General features: G+C 34.8%; 1 protein-coding gene across 2 annotated transcripts in view; it reads left to right on the top strand.

The window, feature by feature from the left end:
- Positions 1-9,411: 9,411 nt before the first annotated feature.
- LOC122318384 (protein MOR1-like) overlaps positions 9,412-20,615 on the top strand; it is a 36,415-nt gene continuing 25,211 nt past the window's right edge. Inside the window, exons 1-15 of one of the 2 annotated variants that reach the window (XM_043135671.1) lie at positions 9,412-9,788; positions 9,983-10,088; positions 10,223-10,346; positions 11,422-11,501; positions 11,720-11,897; positions 12,055-12,119; positions 12,873-12,955; positions 13,062-13,147; positions 13,277-13,390; positions 13,926-14,045; positions 14,443-14,545; positions 15,940-16,076; positions 17,881-17,946; positions 18,074-18,191; positions 18,279-18,319. In XM_043135671.1, coding sequence (XP_042991605.1) covers positions 9,629-9,788; positions 9,983-10,088; positions 10,223-10,346; positions 11,422-11,501; positions 11,720-11,897; positions 12,055-12,119; positions 12,873-12,955; positions 13,062-13,147; positions 13,277-13,390; positions 13,926-14,045; positions 14,443-14,545; positions 15,940-16,076; positions 17,881-17,946; positions 18,074-18,191; positions 18,279-18,319 — 1,581 coding nt within the window. In that variant the 5' untranslated portion in view covers positions 9,412-9,628. The remainder of the gene's footprint in view (positions 9,789-9,982; positions 10,089-10,222; positions 10,347-11,421; positions 11,502-11,719; positions 11,898-12,054; positions 12,120-12,872; positions 12,956-13,061; positions 13,148-13,276; positions 13,391-13,925; positions 14,046-14,442; positions 14,546-15,939; positions 16,077-17,880; positions 17,947-18,073; positions 18,192-18,278; positions 18,320-20,615) is intronic. The other variant, XM_043135673.1, reaches the window with a different exon arrangement.

Below are 20,615 nucleotides of genomic sequence, written 5' to 3'. Positions count from 1 at the left end.
CAAAAATTTATATTCTTACTCATGAATATGAAATGTTTAAGATGAATGATGATGAATCTATTTCTAGTATGCACACTCGTTTTACTAACATCATAAACAGCTTGACAGCTCTTGGCAAAGTTTATTCCAAGGTAGAGATAGTAAGAAAAATTCTCAACTCTTTACCAAAACGTTGGGAATCAAAAGTTACAGCGATTCTTGAAGCTAGAGACCTCAAGAAGCTCGAAGTCAATGAACTCATCGGGTCACTTATCACCCATGAGTACACATTGAAAAGAGGAGAAGAAGAAGGAAAGCCAAAGAAGAGTTTAGCACTTAAAGCTGTTCCTCATGAAAGTGAAAGTGATGAAGATGAGGAAAATGACGATAAAGATGAAGAAGTTGCGATGATAACAAGAAGAATTCAGAGGTTCTTGAAGAAAAATAGAACTCCTCCGAGGAAATCTTTCAAAAAGTTTTCCAAGAAAGATTCAGGTAAAAACGACACTTTAATTTGTTATAAATGCAATAAACCTGGTCATATCAAGCCAGATTGTCCTCTGCTAAAGAAAGATCGAAACAAGGGCAAGAAAGCAATGAAAGCTACATGGGATGATGATTCAAGTAGCTCAGATAGTGAAGCAAGCAATGAAGAATCAGCAAATCTTTGTCTTATGGCTAAAGATGACATTGAGGTAACAAATCTTGATAATATTGAAAATCCTTCATATGAAGAATTGCAAAATGTTTTAGAAGAGATTTATGAGGAATTTGAAAAATTGGGTATCAAGTATACTGCTTTGAAAAAGAAAAATTCTTCTTTAACAAACGAAATTGAAATTTTAAGAAAAGAAAGTATCATTTTGAAAGATGAAAATCTTAAATTGAATAAGAAGAAAACCGATTTAGAAAATATTGTTGAAAACTTTACGAATGGAAAAAGAAATTTTGAAAAACTTCTTGGTAGTCAAAGATGTGTTTTTGACAAGGCAGGTTTGGGATATATGCCAAAACAAAAATACAAACCTTATAAAAATTTTTTTGATAATCATTCTACCTCAAAAACTAATATTCAAAATTCTTTTCATAAAAATAATTTTGTCAAAAAAGGATATTATTATAATCATTCAAGTTTTTCATATATGTCACATGCTATTTGTAATTTTTGTAATAGAAATGGTCATAATTATCATACTTGTCCTATTAGAAGAAATCATACAATGACTATTAGGGCCATATGGGTACCTAAAAATCTTGTTTCTTCTAATACTAATAAATAAAGGACCCAAAGAACTTGGGTACCAAGAAAAATCATTTTAATTGTTTTTATAGGTATGCATGAAGTCATCCACAAGCAAAAATAAGTGGTTTTTAGATAGTGGATGTTCAAGACACATGACGGGAGACAAGACTAAGTTCTTTGATCTTAGATCTAAAGAAGAAGGACACGTGACATTTGGAGACAACTCGAAAGGGAAGATCGTGGGAATAGAAAGTCTCAATCTCAACAAAGAGAAAGCAATAGAGGAAGTTCAACATGGAGCCATCAGGAAAGATCATCAAAATTTAATACAAGATGCAACCAAACAGTGGAAATTTGTGAAAGATCATCCAGTGGAACAAATTTTGGGAGAACCTTCACAAGGTGTAAGTACTCGATCATCTCTTAGAAATATTTGTAATCATACTGCTTTTCTATCTCAAATTGAACCCAAAAATATTGATGACGCACTTCTTGATGAATCTTGGATTCTAGCTATGCAAGAAGAGTTGAATCAATTTGAAAGAAATGATGTTTGGACACTTGTTCCTAGACCCCAAAATTATACTATTATTGGAACAAAATGGGTTTTTAGAAACAAGAAAGATGAGTCTGGAGTCATTACTAGAAATAAGGCTCGACTTGTAGCCCAAGGTTTTAATCAAGAAGAAGGAATCGATTATGATGAGACATATGCACCTGTCGCAAGATTAGAAGCTATTCGAATGCTACTTGCATATGCTTGTTATAAAGATTTCAAACTTTTTCAAATGGATGTTAAAAGTGCTTTCTTAAATGGTTTTATAAATGAAGAGGTATATGTTGAGCAACCTCCAGGTTTTGAAAATCATATTTCCCCAAATCATGTTTTCAAACTCACAAAAGCACTATATGGACTTAAACAAGCTCCTAGAGCTTGGTACGAGAGACTCAGTGGTTTCTTGATTGAAAAAGGTTTTTCAAGAGGAAAAATCGACACAACTCTTTTCATTAAATATGAAAATGATGATATTCTTTTGATTCAGATTTATGTTGATGATATAATATTCGGTGCTACTAATGAAAATATGTGTCAAGTTTTTGCTAAGACTATGCAGGAAGAATTTGAGATGAGCATGATGGGTGAACTTACATTCTTTCTCGGATTGCAAATTAAGCAAGCAAAAAGTGGGACATTCATCAATCAATCAAAATATATTAAGGAATTACTGAAGAAGTTTGGGATGGAAAATGCTAAGGAAATTGGAACACCAATGAGCCCATCAACTAAACTTGATAAAGATGAATCCGGTAAGCCAGTTGACTCGAAGATATATCGAGGTATGATTGGTAGCTTATTATATTTAACAGCCAGTAGACCAGATATTATGTTTAGTGTGTGCTTATGTGCACGTTTTCAATCATCTCCAAAAGAATCACATTTAATTGCAGTTAAGCGCATTCTTAGATATCTTAGTGGTACAATTAACCTAGGGTTATGGTACCCTAAGCACACATCTTTCGATTTAATCAGCTACACAGATGCAGATTATGCTGGCTGTAAAATAGATCGAAAAAGCACTAGTGGAGCATGCCATTTCTTAGGTCATGCATTAGTTTCCTGGTTTAGTAAAAAACAAAATTCTGTTACACTATCTACTGCTGAGGCAGAATATGTTGCTGCGGGTAGTTGTTGTGCTCAAGTTCTCTACATGAAGCAACAACTTGAAGATTTTAAACTCATGTATAATCACATTCCAATCAAATGTGATAATACAAGTGCTATAAATCTTTCAAAGAACCCAATACAACATTCTAGAACTAAGCATATTGAAATAAGGTATCATTTTCTTCGAGATCATGTGCAAAAAGGTGATATAATGTTAGAGTTCACAAACACACACGATCAGTTAGCAGATATTTTCACAAAACCTTTACCAGAAGATAGATTATGTATGATCAGAAGAGAAATAGGTATGATGCATGCTATGAATATCTCTTAAAAGATAGACCAGAGTCAATAAAAATAGAGATAGATTTTTTTTAATACTTTTACATAAATTTGAGATTCTTAGCCTCATGTTTGAGACGCTCATTCTCTTCATACAATATCATGTCATTCTTATTCATGGGAACCGGCAAGCGGAATGAAGAATCTAATAAAGATTTCAACTGTTTATTCTTCTGCCGAATGATTCCTTCCCTTGTGTGAGACTCTTGAACAATTTGTTGAAGTACAACAATTTGTTCTTTGAGTTTTTCAACTTCGTGATTTTTGGCTTGTAGCCGCTGAGAAAAAGCCACAATAGAGGAAGAGTAGCGAGTCCCAAGACTCACCAAGTCATAAATAGCATCAGAATCTGACTTATTAGTCAGATTATTATTTTCTTGCTGCAACATGGCACCAATGGTAGCTGCAGAAAGAACAGGAGGTTGAGATGCAGAATGCCTCATGGATGGATCTAGAGAAATGTTAGAAGAATGAGCCATTGAGAAAAGAATAGAAGGCTTAAAACGAGAATGCTGAAGGAATGCAGATGAGTTATAGAGATGAGATGAAAACTTGATGCGGATTAGATGAACTTCAGGACTGATTTTATAGAGATAGCATAAAGAATAAGACAAACTATTTTCTCTTCAAATCTTATTTAGTCAAAAGAAATACAAGATATGCTGGACACACATTGTCAAAAGTTTTCTTACTAAGCCAGCGAGATTAACAGTAGATTGTCCCTATTTTTCTAGTAAACGATGAACCTCTGCTGTTATCTGCCGATGTTGACCTTGTATCTGAACCCTTTCTCGTTCCAGCTCTTCTATTCGTGGTTGCAGATCATGAGCATACCAATCTGCAAATTTTTTCAACTCTTGGTTTTCTTGCTTTAGCCTTTTATTCTCACTATCCTTATTAGCAAGCTTCTGTCGTAACTCAGATATTTGCATGTTAAGATGATCAATCTCACTCACCCTCGCCATTAACCTTCGAGACATGATCGTAACAGAGGCAGCATATTGATTACTGAGCATTCTTGATTCTGCAATAATCTCAGAATCAGCCTTACTAGAAAAACGGTTCACTGCTCCTATCATGGTATTGACGGCCTCAGGAGAGAAGATTGATGATTGATGCGTCAAGGGTTCCTGATTCAAGTCTGGAACATTAGTGGAAGAGAATTGCTCAGCCATTCTATCGTTGTGGAAAAACAGAACTCAGGTCAAGAAGTGATTATTTTTTTGGCATCCGATAGATGAAAATGATCATTTTTTTATAGAAACTCGGAGCCTTCAATCCCGTTTGTCAACAACATCAGGCGATTATTTAAATCTTCAGCCGTATTAAATTCATAGAGTTAGGCCTCGAGGCTTTGCAGCACTTGTCGGGTCACGGACGGCTCCATTTTTCAACTATCTACAGTGACTATTAAACGCATCGTTTTCTTCAGTCCATTTTCTTGTTGCGGATCCTTTTTAATGATGCCAAAAGGGGGAGAAGTGTTAGACTAGAACATTAACATTGTTTAAATTGCTAAACTTGTTATATATGCTTGGAATTATATTTATACTTTTGCTTGAAAAACTAACGCATATTTTCAGGGGGAGCTTAAGTATTAATATAGGTTTCAAGTTCTATCAAATATTTGTCATCATCAAAAAGGGGGAGATTGTTGAACTCAAGATTTCAAGTTTCATGTGATTATAAATTTACACATGGATTTTGATGATAACAAATGAATTCAAAGAATAAAGAAGTCTCAAGCTCAAGTTGTCTACACAATGGAGTCAAGCACATCAAGGAAACAAGCATGAGCAAGAAGGGAACAAGTTCACATTAAAATTATAGAGTAATGTTGTAAATCTCTTCAAAATTCGAAATTAGGATTAATGCTCAAAATTAATATTTTATCATAAAGCATTAAAATACATTTTCCACATGTGCATGAATATTTTTGAAAATTAAATTTGAAAATTTTGAAAGATGATTGATTGTCATCTTTTGCATGTGCATGCCTTGATTAAAGGGTTGAACTTTGAAAATATTAAAGATGATTGATTGTCATCTTTCACATGTGCATGTTTTATTTGAATATTTTCAAAAGTGATTGATGCTTTTTTAGACTTATACAAAAAGTAAAAGATTAGGTTTGAATTTTTTGAAAATGAAAGTGTGCTCATTTTGTCATATGCCAAAAGTAAAAGATTAGGTTTGATTTTTTTGAAAAAGTGAATGATGTTGTCTTTGACAATTGAGAAAGAAGAACCTTTTATTTGAATTCTTTGAAAAAGTGAATGATGTTGTCTTTGACAATTGAAAAAGAAGAACCTTTTATTTGAATTTTTTGAAAAAGTGAATGATGTTGTCTTTGACATGTGAATCTTTTTAAATTTGAATATGAAGTCTCATATGCCTATAAATAGATCATTTGAGAGCTTCACATTCACAACACCAAGAGCATACAACATTCATTCAAAGCTTTCATTCTCTCTTCTCTAAACATTGAGCCTTAATCCTTGTTCATTTTGAGAGATATAGCTTGCGCTGTATTGTTTTTATTTCACTCGTTGAGGAGTGTTTTCTGATAACCTACCCACTATCAGCTTTTGTATCAGAAAAAGGGTGTGTATAACCCTTGTGTGTGTAGAAAGTATTCTACACAGGGAATAGTTGAATCACCACGTGTAAGGTGATTGCAAGTGTAGAGGGTGTTCTACACGGATCCTTTGTAGCGGTGTTGTTCAAAGGTGTAATAGGTTTCTATCTCCACCTGAAGGAGGTTGAATAGTGAATTTGGGAATCCTCAAGGGGTAGCTTGAGGCGAGGACGTAGGCAGTGGGGCCGAACCTCGTTAACATACTGAGTTTGCTTCTCTCTTACCCTTACTCCTTATATTTATTGTTATTTCATATTTTGTTTATATTTTATATTATATATTTGATTTATAATTGTTAATTTTTTTAATACAACTCAATTCACCCCCCCTCTTGTGTTAGTCATCTGGGCAACAGAAAATAAAGACAATAAATTTAATAAAATGTTGCAACTAGTCTTAATAATTTCAATTAATGGTTGAGCAGGTAACAATGCAACAAGAATGAATTGTCACAATAATCACACTTTTGATAGGAATGGTGATGTCAATGAAGGGGTTGGTGAGGTACACAATTTGGAGACTTCTGACAGAGGCTTTACCAAATGAATTAAGTTAGAATTCCAAGGGTTTGGTCGCAAGAACCTTTCGGCTTGGGTCTATAGAGCAAACCAATATTTCTTATACCACCAATTTCCTCCCGGTCGAGTAATTTCCATAGCCTCATTTCATATGTATGAAGATGCCTTGATATGGTTACAAGATGCTAGTGAAGCAACTCTTTCCATTATTAGGAAGAGTTTGTGTAGGCTTTTCATATGAGATTTGGTTTATCACCTTATAATGATCCAATAGAGGCCCTTAAAAGATTAAAGCAGGTTAGTATGGTAATTGCTTATAAAATTGAATTTGAAATACTTTCAAATTGAGTTAAATGTGTTTCTAAAAAGAATAAGCTTAATTGTTTCTTTGGTGGTTAAATAGATGAAATTGGGCTACTTGAATGTTGAATCCTATAAACTTGAATGATGCATTCAGGTTAGCCAAAATTCAATAACAGTATGTGTGGAGTACAAGAAGACCATAGAATAATGGATCTTTAGACTCCAGTCAACAAGGGTTAGGGTTGAATGTATATAAGTTTGGAAAAATGAGTTCCATTTTAGGAACTCTTAAAACCCAACTTGTAACAAAGATGCCCTATCAAAATGTCAATGAAGCACAAATGCGGGAACCTAGGAAGAAGAGCCTTTGCCAAGATTGTAATTATTAAATGGTATGGATTTGTCTGATAGTAGTGCCATTGAACGTGACTGGGATCATGAACGAGTTATAGATCTTATAGAATGAGTAGTTGAGGGATGCATAGAGATTGCCTCAATCTCACTACATGTCTCGGTGGGTACATCAAGTCCTAAAAGAATGAGGGTAGTGGGATAATTGAAGACAAAATAGATGGTTATCTTTAGTTGACTTTGGAAGCACCTATAACTTTGTGGGTACTTCCGTAGCTTTTAAGTGTAGTTTGTATGTCTAAATATTCTACCCAATTCAAGTGAAGGTAGCTAATGGTTAAGGGTGATACTCGCCCATGTCCCCACGGGGTCGACCATTCCTCACACCCCACCCTTGCATGGGCGAGGGGCGGGGGCAGACTCTTTATTTGCCCCACCTTCGCCCACTCCAATAGTGTCCATGGCCTATCAATTATTTATGGGCCCAAATGTAACAAAAACCATATTTTTAGACTAAAATTTTAAATACGACTATAATTTAAAAGTTAATAACATAGTTTTAAATTTATTAGTGCATACTTTGTGCAAGTTAGAAATTAGCCTAATATGACATTTGTATGAGAGGCTAATATAATACAAGAGTCTTATTTATAGAGGCAAAACTAGGATTTAGTATCTGGAGGGTCAATTGGCAAAGTGTGTAGTATGTGTTAACATAAGTAATATATATTTTTTGCAAGTAACTATATAAAAAAACAATTATACGTCATAAAATTATACAATTATTCTCAACTTACTCATATTTTTCAAAGCTTTAAAAAAAATTTATAGATAAAAAATAAACTTAAAAAGTACCTAATAATATAAAAGTCGTTAGATTTTTATTGTATAATTTGTATAATGGTATTATTACTAATAAGTGAACAAAAAAAAAAAAACAAAAACATGTAAATAACTAATAAATTCTTGACATACTATTTTTATCTCTCTAGAAGCTTCTCATCAATCATCTAGCTAGATAAATATTCCTATATTCAAGAATCTTCCAAACATTTATCACTATTAGATAAACTCTCTTGAAACTTTTAACTAGTTAATTGATTTAATATATGATTAAAAATATCTCAAAGGTTGTAAAATGAAGATTATATACAAGTGATAGAAAATATCTCAAAGGTTGTAAAATGAAGATTATATACAAGTGATAGATAAGAAATTCAATGAAGTCGAGAATGATCCAGATGGGAAAAAAAAATGTAACTATGTAAGCTCAGAAAGATAATAAAAATTTATATGATATCATTGATACGAAACTAAACAAAATGCACAATGCATACCAAAAGCAAATAAAGAGAGATAGAGATTAAATATTTTATTGTTTCTACTTTTTGTGTCTATGGTGTTGGGGTAGACTCATGAGTTTTGTGAATTTGTTTTCTTGATTTGTTTCCTCTCTTTCTAAAATATGAAAAAAGATTTGTTTCTACCCTCTCTAATTGTTTTGGTTTAGTAAAAGGAATGACATTTTGCTGGATACATGGCATAGAGATAGTCAGGTAGGCTTTTTAGCATGTCGTGTTAGTGTTACTCTCAAATTTGTTTGGTTATATCAATGCTACTATTTTAGGTTCAAATGATGAAAGTCAAAAGAAAAAAAGCTCATCGTAACTTTTTAGTACGTCAAATTAATAATATTATATTAATAAACTTAAGATATTTGAGTGATACACCGTATGTTTGAATGTCGGGAGGCAAAATTAAATATTTTAAGAATATTTACACTTAAAATTGTAATTATATAGTATATAAAATTATTTCTTGAAACTTTTAGGCCCAATCTGCAATACAGTTCCTCCCCTGCTTACTTAAATAATGTAAGACTCGTGGCCAAGGCAATAAGATTTTATCATAAATATGCTAAATCACTTAGCATAATAAATATATTTATATTTTATAATTATAATAAATAATATATCTACAGAAATCTTTGATTTAATACATCTATTGTCTTTGTAAACAATTATATTCTTACATTATTTTGCAGCACATCACTTATGTGAAGGACCTGTCACATCAATTAGCATGCAAACAAATTTAATTTAATATAGTTATTGTAGTATTAATAATAATATTCGTACGACTATATGATAATTATGAAAATACTAATTTTGTTGCTTGAATTATTATTTTATATAATTTTTTCTGCATTTAAATCAGAGTGATTAAAAATTAATAAATATCACTACCGTTATATCGTCTAAAGTAGGAAGAAAAAGAGAAGTTATGACTTATGAGTGAGTCACACTCCATTTAAAGTTTTTTAAAATACCATATTTGTCCTCCCAAAAGCCCCCCCAAAACAAGAAAATAGAAAAAATAAAAAAGAAAGGGACGCTCCCCCCAACCATTTTTCACAGTTGTGCATTGTCCTTTCTCCGTCTGTCGCCGGCACCCGGCAGAGAAAAGATGAAAAAAGAATAAAGGACGAAGGAAGAAGAGGAAGCGACTCTCTGGAACTCCAGCATTTTGCATTGGCCGATTGGCAGAGGTAGAAGCGTCGCGTTTATTCTCTCGTGCGAGTTAGAAAAATGTCGGAGGAGGAAAAGTTGTTGCGGGATGCGAAGAAATTGCCGTGGGAAGATCGGCTGTTACACAAGAACTGGAAGGTCAGGAACGAGGCCAACATTGACTTGATCGCCGTATGCGATTCCATTACAGATCCCAAGGACCCCCGCCTTCGCGATTTTGGTACGTTCGTTGCTCGCTTTCTTTTTCCCCTTAGGGTTCCCATATTTACGCCCCAGATACTTTTTTCAACGTTTCTCATGGTCGATCTGTTCGTTTCGTTACTTTTCTAAGCAATAGAGTGACATACAATGTTGTTCTCCGTTGTTGTGGGGATCTTGGTCATGCCTTGGGATTTGAGTTTTGTTTTCAAACAGGTCCGCTTTTCAAGAAGACGGTGGCGGATTCGAATATGCCGGTGCAAGAGAAGGCGCTGGATGCTTTGATTGCCTACTTACGAGCTGCCGATGCCGACGCGGCAAGGTCGGATATGTTTTTATTTTATTCTTTTAGAAGTTGTGTCATGTGGCGTGTGTTTAAATCTTTTGGTTTTCATGCCTTCTATTCGCGCGATTTTGGTTTCTTGAATCTGAAAATCTTGAATGTTAATGTCACAGGTATGGCAAGGAAATATGTGATGCAATTGTGGCCAAGTGCCTCACTGGAAGGCCAAAGACAGTGGAAAAGGCCCAAGCTGCATTTATGCTATGGGTAGAATTGGAGGCTGTTGATGTTTTTTTGGTGCTCTCTTTTTCTCTTTCTTTCTTGATTGAAATTTAAATTTATTTCATTATGCAATGATTGGATTTTTTCAAGCGAAGTCTATTTGTTTTCTGTCTAGTTTAGCAAAACTTTCTGGTGAATTTTCCTTCAACTAAATAGTGTTGAAATATCATGTTTAAAAACATTTTTGTTGGTGAATTTATACAAATACATGAACGTGATTCAGTGGCCCAGGAACAATGGGAATGCATACATACCAATGTTTCTCAAGCTTTTTATTTGAATGCACCATAACACTATATAATCATTTATTTTAATTTTTTAGGCCAAACCATCTATTGGTTTGTAGCCTAACGGTTAAAAGGCAAACTTGGGTGAGTTGTAGACTCAGACATACCAGGTGTGATTATGCACAATAAGTTCAATTTGATTCTTGATACGCCATTCTGGCAGGTGGAAATGTGTATATGGGGGTTTAAGTTATTGTCATTTAGGTGATAAGTTTTGAAGAGATGGCTCTCGTGTGTCTCTTGTGGTGCATTTGGAGAGAGAGAAATGATAGAAGTTTTGAAGATCGCGAGTGGACAACTGATTAAAGTTTTCTTTTCAACACCTTGATTGTTTGGGCAGTTGCGATATATTTTAATGGACCAAGTGTCCATGACTTTATTGTATCGGTTGTAAATCCCATGTGAATGTTTCTCTTGTATACATCCTATGCACTTGGGTGATTCTATTATTTTCTATTAATCAAGAAAAATTCATTTCATAAAAATGTTAATCTGCATCTTGTTGATACTAAGTTAATATCTATTATATATTTCTAACTTAAATATTTGTACATAAACCGTTAATTAACAATATATTGCATTTGTCTTTTGCTGCTTGGGTGGTGCTCTTGTGCTTGAATTATGAGAGGTGTATTTATTTATTTTTGATATGTGGAGTTTGGGGAGATTTATTAAGCTGGTTATGTATATAATTCAAAGATATGCCTAGCATTCTTCTTATTCTTCTTCTTCTTCTTTTTTTTTTTTTTTTGCTGTGATTGGTTAAATTTTTTCCTTAGACTTAAGGTTCATGGTAATTGTAGGATGTGATGGAGAAAGCAATAAAGAACAAAGTTGCCAAAGCCGTTGTGCCCGCAATTGATGTCATGTTTCAAGCCCTAAGGTATGCATACGAATCTTCATTTCTACAAATTATGCATTAGTTCTCTAGGCATCTCTTCCTCCCAACAAAAGATGGAGAAATGGCGTCATGAATTTGTTTGTTTCTTTTTGGTTTTTCCCAGTGGAGATCTGTTGCAATTGCACTGTTACTTGTATGGAAATTGCATAGCTTCTTTCATTGCATTAATAATTAGTTTTTCGGTTATCTGATTGTATTAGTGAGTTTGGAGCAAAAGTTGTTCCCCCGAAAAGAATTTTGAAGATGCTTCCTGAACTATTTGACCATCAAGATCAAAATGTTCGTGCATCTTCTAAAGGATTGACTTTGGAACTCTGTCGTTGGATTGGGAAGGACCCTGTAAAGTCGATACTATTTGAGAAAATGCGGGATACAATGGTATTCTATGTTATTTGTCTATTTCTTTGTATTTACGCGTATTTGTTCCTTTCTTCAGATGTGTGGTTGTAATTTGTTTTTCTTTCATTTTGACTTGGCTTGTCTATGTTTCTTCTATTTGCTGGAAATTAATTATTATTTTTTTCTGGGCTGGAAGAAAAAAGAGCTGGAGGCTGAGCTTGTAAATGTCACTGGAACAGCTAAGCCATCTCGCAAAATAAGGTGAATGTCCTTTTGTTAATAAATGTATCCAATTTTGACCTTTTGTGTACTTGCTTCATGATTGAATAGGTTCATTGGAAATAGTGGACGTTCATGCTTGTTATTTGTACCCCGAACTCCATTTTACTCCTAGCGCTGTTCTTTTCTTACTTCATATGCTATGTTTTGTCACTTTAAATCTGTTAGTTACACTGTTTTTATTTTGAAATCATGTCACTTGATCAAAATTTTCTCTTGCTTAACTCTTCTTTCTGATTATTATGTGCATCAATTGCTTCAGATATGAGTATTCTCATGTCTTGGCTTCTCAATTCACTGGCTTTAAATCATAGTCTGATGTTTGTGTTCTCTGTTCTTCTAGAAGTTTAAAATCTATATCTTTGAACGGGGAGTTTCTTTCACCGCGGCATTCCTATTTTCCTTCTTATATGCCCTAGGTGAAAATCACTGGCTATTAGGTTGTAGCATTATATTCCCTTTGTGTGCTTCAATTGTTTTGTCATAATGTTTCCATGGAGGCTGGGGGTGAATCTAAAGTAAAAAAAAGGGATAATTTGACAAATTTTTAATTCATTTTTGCAACCTGTTTAACAAATTTACCTTCTGACTGCATGCAAATTGCATTCAAACACTGTCTTTTTTACTGTCTAATATTAAAAGCAGTCCTTTTAAGGAATGATTTTATACACGAATTTAGCATATTTTTTGGTGGTTCCTTTTCATGGATGGAATTAATGGTTGTATCTTTGTTAGATCCGAGCAAGACAAAGAACCTGAACAAGGAGCTATATCTGAAGTTGTGGGTCCTGTTGCTTCTGCAGATTCTCCAACTGATGGTATGTGATTTATCTGCATGGTCTTTAAACGTGCTTTTAATAGACGTATTGAGGCCATAGCTATATTACTAATCTATCGTTGTCCCTGATGTATCTTGGTTAACAGCTTCTCAGGAAATAGATGAGTATGAGCTTGTTGATCCTGTTGATATATTGACTCCTCTTGAAAAATCCGGATTTTGGGATGGAGTGGTCAGTGTTCTATCTCTGTTTGTGTTTTCTTTCTGGGTGGCAAACAAAGTTGTTTGGTTGTGCTATTTGGTAGATCCAGTCTTCCATTTTGTTATGAAATTATGCAAATAACATTGTATCAATCTTCAGAAAGCTGCTAAATGGTCAGAACGAAAGGAGGCTGTAGCAGAGCTAACCAAGCTCGCCTCTACTAAAAGAATAGCACCTGGTGATTTTACAGAAGTTTGTCGAATATTGAAGAAGGTGTGTTGAAATTATTTTCTTCATGCTGATTTTTGGGAATGTTTAAACGAATGGAAACTTATAAAAAAAAAAAAAATTTTCTTCATGCCGCTAAGTCTTAATTTTCACTTGCGTTGAGATTGCTTCTTGTATTTATGTTCAGGATTGAAATTTGGGTAAATTTTAGTAACACTATTCTACCACGACTTTTAAAATTTTGATATGCATTACGGAATACTGTATATGGTTCCTATCTTTTATTTGGCCTGCCTTTCCTCAAGATACTTTCTCATACGTAGTATTTATACATTTCCCATTAGTTTGGTAGCATTTTTTCCAAGGGCTTGAGAAGTTTATTTTATTTTTTGAATGCATACTGGACTAATTAGAGTTTTTCATTTGAGTGCTCAAAGTTGGCGTGTTGATATGCTCTGCTTGTTCTCTTTTATAGTTTCTGATATATATTTTTTGTAAGCAAATATTTTTAGTTTCTGATATGCATATTGCTTGTTGTTGATTGCTGCTGATGCATTTCCCTGGTTATTTATGCATACAGCTTATTACAGATGTGAACATCGCTGTTGCAGTTGAAGCCATCCAAGCTATTGGCAATCTTGCTAGTGGTTTAAGATTGCATTTTTCTGGGAGTTCACGCTTCTTATTACCAGTTTTACTTGTAAGTACAATGATGCTGTTTACAATGTGAGAAAAAGAATTGATAGGAATGTATTAATATTTTTTGCTATCTTCTTGCAATTCCTCCTTGTTTGTTTCTTGTGCTACGTGTCATCTTGTGATAGCACTGTTGGTGATGGTAAACTAAGGATGTCTCTTGTTTGGAAGGCCTTCGTGTGGTAAACTTATAGTGCATGAAAAATTGGTTTTCGTTTGGTAAACTAAGGACGTCTCTTGGTTTTTGTGTGGTAAACTAAGGATGTCTCTTGTTATTTTCTTGTGATAAACTAAGGATGTCTTTTGTTCAAACTGACTTTTTAAACTTTTGCTACTATGCCTGAAAAAGTGGCTGTTGAAATTTGAATTCTTCTTATATAAGAGGGTTATTTATTAAACAGGAAAAATTGAAAGAGAAAAAACCTACGTCGACGGAATCACTTACTCAAACTCTCCAAGCAATGCACAGGGCTGGATGCTTAAATCTTGCTGATATTGTTGAAGGCAGGTTTTGTTTCTATTTATGTTAAAACATGCTTCCGTCATTTCCACATGCATTGAGTTTCTCTTCATTTTTATTTTCTTTTTAGTGACTTCTTATAGATCTCCTTCTCACTGTTGATTAACTGCTATAAGTTGCTTCAGGAAAAATGAAACTCTATAAGAAAGTTTCACTTGGTAAGTTTGGAATAAGGTTTGTCAACCGGTTTCTTGTAGAGGTTTGGGGGTGAGAAATTTGAGGCTTTTGAACAAAGCTCTTCTTGGGAAATGGCCTTGGAGGTATCATATTGAGAGGGATGCATTATGGAAAAATGTTGTTGACGTTAAATATGGGAGGATGTGGGGGAGTTGGTGTTCTAATGAAGTCAGAGGAGTGTATGGTGTGGGTATGTGGAAGTCCATTTGGATGGGTTTGGGGGAGTTCATCAATCATTTTAAATTTAAGGTAGGGGATGGGACAAGGATTCATTTTTGGCATGATATTTGGTGTGGGGAGTCTACTCTCAAGAGTGTTTACCCTTCCCTTTTCAGGATTGATAGGGATCAAGATTGTGCAGTGGCTAATTCCTTTTATTTTTTGAATAAAAATCTTCAATGGAATGTTGATTTTGTGAGAAATGTGCATAACTGGGAAGTGAATGTAGTCTATGATTTTTTGGCAGATTATATGATTTGAAGATTGTTCAGGGAAGGGAGGATGGTTTGCTGTGGGTTCATGCAGGAAATTCCAGATTTTTGGTTAGTTCCTTTTATAAGGCGCTAACCTGTCATTGTGTCTATAATTACCCCTGGAAATGCATTTGGGTGCCTAGTAAGGTGGCATTCTTTTGTTGGTTGGTGTCTCTTGGAAAAATTCTCCCTATGGATAACTTAAGAAAGCGTGGACTTTGTGTAGTAGATTGGTGCTTTATGTGTAAGAAAGATGGTGAATCTGTTAACCATCTTTTTCTTCATTGTGAGGCAGCTAAGATGTGGAATGAGTTTTTTGGGAGGATGGTTATTGCTTGGGTGATGCCTAAGCATGTGGTGGATTTTCTTGCATGTTGGAAAGGTTTTGAGGGGAGTCAATGTATTGCTGCCATTTGGGAGATGATTCCTTCGTGCTTGATGCAGTGCTTATGGTTAGAGAGGAATATGAGGTGCTTTGAAGATAGAGAATGCCCAATGGGAGAACTTAGGGAGTTTTTCTTTCATACCTTGTGTTTTTTGGCTAAGGCTCGTGTATTGAATGGATATAATGTTCTTGATTTGCTTTAGTCATTTTCAGTCTCTAGAGTGTATGTAGGTTTTTCCTCTTGTATACTTCCTATGTACTTGGGTTATGCCTACTCTTGGTGATAAAATCTCTTATTAATTATAAAAGAAATACTGACTATATTGAATGCTATTTATTGCAGACATTAAAAATGCGGCAAAAAACAAAGTTCCTTTGGTTCGCTCATCAACTTTGAACTGGGTTACGTTTTGTATTGAAACATGCAACAAAGCGGTTATTCTAAAAGTGCATAAGGATTATGTACCCATTCTTATGGAGGTAAGTGCCTTTTGGTTTTATCAATGCAATATTTGCCATACTTCTTGTTGTTGAACCTAGATTAACCAAATCTAATCCATGTTGTTCTAACTGAAGATCTATGAGCGAGAAATTTTTTTTTTATTAAGTCATTTGATTTCATTAGAAGTATAGTGGGGTGCTCAAGTACAGGGGAGATATAAAAAAAGAAATGCCCTAGTGGGCAAGAAGATGAAAAAGAGCAAAAAGTTTTTGAAGTCTGGAAAACTGAAGAATAGGAAGAAGGCATGGTGAGCAAACATCCAAGCATGGAGGGTGCTGAATAGGATAGCTTTTAAATATGTCACCGTCCTCTCATGGTTCTGAAAAGTTTTGAGTTCTGGATTGTTTTTCCAATGCACCACATTTAACAACTGGGAACCATCCTCCAAACTTCTAAGGCCTTGTTTGTGTAACAAAGTATTCTCAGATATTTCATTCCCAAACATTACTCACTCAAAACAATTTTCAATTTCAAATTTTCAATTTTAAATCTTAACTTTTTCGTCTAATCATTACCTAATCATTATCCAAACACAAAGCCAAATACAACTTTCCCAATCTTCCAAACAAAACATAAAAATTAATACAACTTTTTCAAATTTGAAAACAAAAATAATATTAAAAAGTTATATCCAAACAATTTAACGTTATAATATTTTTATCCAACTTTTTCTCTCTCATTTTCCAAAATCCAATAAAAATTTTAATTCAAATCATTTCACTACTGTTCACAAACCATTTCACTACTATTTTTAGATATTCCGAGATATTCTAAGTGTCTAATATGCTAACATCTCCACTACTAGCAGAGGTACAGACTGCTCAATCACAAAAGTGCTAAGTACCCCTACCTGTAAATCCCTAGTAAATTCATCTAACAGAATGTGATCAATGCTTTTCCATTTTACTTATACATAGGGCACCAATCCATGTCTATACTATGATTCATTCTAAGATTGTCCATTATCAGGATTTTTCTGAAGGTTGCCAACCAAGTGGAAAAAGTGACCTTCGATGGATAGAGTTGTATTGCATCCCTAGCAAAATGAGGAAAACATAGCTAATTTTATGTTGCATTGTGAGTTGGCTAGGATCTTATGATGGAGATATTTAGCCCTTTTGGATTTGAATGGGCTATGCCGCAGTGTGTGGGGGAGTTGTTGGCAGATTCCTTGTGGTGGTCACAATTCCGGGGTCTGGAAATCAGACTGGTTGAATGCAATGAGGTGTATTTGGCATGAAATGACGATGACAAAAAAAGCCGTCTTGTTCAACGATCTTTATGCTTGGTTGAATGTTTGCACCAGCTGCCAAATCTCCAATCTTTTAGAGTTTAAGGAATTTTGCTTCTTTCTTCTTCTAGTTAGATGAGCGTATCTTTCTTTTTTTTTTTGTATGTACTTGGATTTGTGCATACTTAGTTGGCGGATTATTTGTCTTTCCCATGCTTGCTGTTGCAGGGTGCTCTATACTTCTAATAAAATTTGTGCATTACCTATAATATAAAGATATAGGGCATATTTTAGAATGTGTTTGCGAGCACCTTTCCTTGGCGCCTCCACCAAGGTTTGATACAAGGACTGAATTTTGCTCTAATGGCCTTTTTTTTTTATTTTTTATTTTATTTTTAATATAAACAAGATTTATTCCCCCTGCTAATTTTTTTCTGAGTTATATGCAAATGTATTGTCATTGATTTGTGATTCCTTTGAGACTATCAACTGCTGTTTTCTAGTTTCTTCTTTATGTGTATCTGAAGATGGGAATAATTTGGTTCATGTAGAGCCTCAATGATGGTACCCCTGAAGTGAGGGATGCAGCCTTTTTGGCATTGGCAGCAATAGCTAAGGTAGTGCTTGCAACTTTTGACAATTATTTATCGTGAACAGTGAACTTATCAAATAAACCTTTAATGCATGAAGTTAAAAAGTATTGTTATAATTTTAAACTTCGATGTTTGTTCATTTTTAATTCAGTTGGTAGGCATGAGGCCTTTGGAGAGGTCATTGGAGAAACTTGACGATGTCCGGAGAAAGAAGCTCTCTGAAATGATTATGGGTTCTGAAGTTGGTATATCTGCTGCTTCAAGTTCAGGTCTGTAAATAATTGTACTCCAAGTGAACACCAGTTTACTGCAGGTTTTATATCCTTGCTTCTTACATCTTCTTATGGTGACTCCAGTTGCAGTCCAAACTGCTGGTGGGATTGTACCCTCTTTGGAGGTGAGTTGATACTTGTTTTTCAAATCAAGTTTCTTGCTCCTCATACTGTTTTCTTTTCAGATGTGACACATTTCTTTCTAGTTAAGGTAACTTTTGTCACATGTACTTGGGCTGTACCTATTAATCTCATCAATTAAATGCATATGTACTGATCACGAAAAGAAAAATTATAAATAGGTATGATTGAAGTACATATAGAGTGTACATCAGATATGCTTAGCTAGAGAAAGTAAAGGGGTCAAGCTTCTGAAAGCTAAAGCTATAGAAACGTATCTGGGGGCATCCAGTAGAAGAATGTATTCAAAAGAAAAAAAGAAGAGATTTGATCACCTTCTTGACATGCACTGATCACAAAAAAAAAAATTATAAATAGGTATGATCAAAGTCTGTATAGAGTGTACATCAGATACACTTAGCTAGAGAAAGTAAAGGGGTCAAGCTTCTAAAAGCTAAAGCTGTAGAAACATATCTGGGGGCATCCAGTAGTAGAATGTACTCAAAAGAAAAAAAGAAGAGATTTGATCACCTTCTCGATTTGTGTATCCTATATATGCCCAATGTACTTGAATTGTGCCTTTTGCACTTTGCACTAAGGATTTATTACGTATCAAAAAACAAAAGAGAGATTTGAGTTCCTCCATTGTCATTGTACTGTCTTTGAAACTCATAATTTCTTTATCACCATATACACCAAATTCTACAAACCAGAATCATGATCAATAGTTGTATTTGTTGTCTTTCCATTTCATGAATTTTGCTTTGAGATGCTTATCACATAGAGGATATGTGTTGTATGCATTGCACCGACAACTTAGAGAGCAGATGAAGCAGTGGAACTCATGTAGGGATGTCCTTAAGATAGCGTGAAGTAGTTCGTAAGCAAACAATAAGAAAATTGTAACGCGCCTCGAGAGTGTACTCATACTCGACTAAGTCATTAATCTTGTTCATCTTGCTTTGGGTCTTGAGTACCTGTCACAACTTCTATCATTCCGATTGGGGAATATAATGGAAACTACGACGGTGAGATTTCAAGAAATCTTAGTAATTAAACAAACAACATACAAAAGATAATATAAGCATACAAGGCGAACCATGAAATGAGTGCATGGACATGTACTTGACACATATGCCTTTCAGTTTGGAGATCTGGGGCTTCCTAAGGTCAGACTAGCTCTCATGATGTGCTTTAGGCTTTAAGTTTGGGTTTGTAAGAAGGATCATTGATGTGATCATTGTGGACTAGAATTGGATGAATCTGTCAATTTTTCTTAAAGGTTAAAAGTTTGGAACTAAAAGCTAGAAGTTTCAGGACTATCCTCGGTAGGAGCATTAGTGGGTTTATAGTTTAGATATTGTTTGGAAAATTTACTTATTTTAAATCTGTTAAAAAAGGCGCCTGATCTGGGATCTAAACAGAGCAAGGGAAGGCAAATTATTTTTGTGATTGAACAGTACTCTGAGAACAGTGTTACTGAATCTTTGGTTTGAGGCACTTTGATGTTTATTAAAGATATCTCTTGTTAGTAACTAGGTCCTTACCAGGTTTTAGGTGTTGCATGATACAATTTTAGTGTATCATTCAAGTTTATTCTTTTCCTATTTTAGATTTCAAGCTTATGTTGTCCAGCATTTTGGGGTGTGGGGTGTCCTCATTGCCAATGAAGTATCTTGGCCTCCCTTTGGGGGCATCTTTCAAAGCCAAGACAATATGGGTGGAGGTGTTAGAAAAATTAGAACGCAGGTTGGCTGGGTGGAAAAGATTATATTTATCCAAGGGGGGGGGGGGGGGGGGGGAGGCTCACACTTATTAAAAGCACGTTATCTAACCTTCCCACTTACTTCTTGTCTCTATTCCCCCTTCTAGCTAGTATTGCTTCGAAGATTGAAAAATTACAACGTGACTTTTTGTGGAGTGGCATAGGAGATGAGTTCAAATTCCATTTAGTTGGATGGGACAAGGTATGCACACCTCTACGTGTGGCTGGTTTGGGGGTCCACAATGTGAGGCTTTTTAATCAGGCCTTACTCGGGAAATGGCTGTGGCATTATAATTACGAGAAGGAAACACTATGGAGAGGGGTGATTGATGCAAAGTATGGGAGTGCAAGGGGAGGATGGTACTCTAATGAAGGAAGGGGGGCATATGGTGTGGGGTTATGGAAGCATATAAGAAAAGGGTGGGGGGTTTTTGCTAGAAATACCAGGCTATGTATGGGGAATGGCCAGAGAATTAGCTTTTGGAATGATGTATGGGTGGGTGATACGGCTCTTAAGGCAGCTTACCCTGCTATTT

Source organism: Carya illinoinensis, chromosome 8, assembly GCF_018687715.1.
Source record: "Carya illinoinensis cultivar Pawnee chromosome 8, C.illinoinensisPawnee_v1, whole genome shotgun sequence".
NCBI lineage: Eukaryota > Viridiplantae > Streptophyta > Magnoliopsida > Fagales > Juglandaceae > Carya > Carya illinoinensis.
Note: the sequence above shows the minus strand (reverse complement) of the source record. Positions and strands in the feature narration are given on the sequence as shown.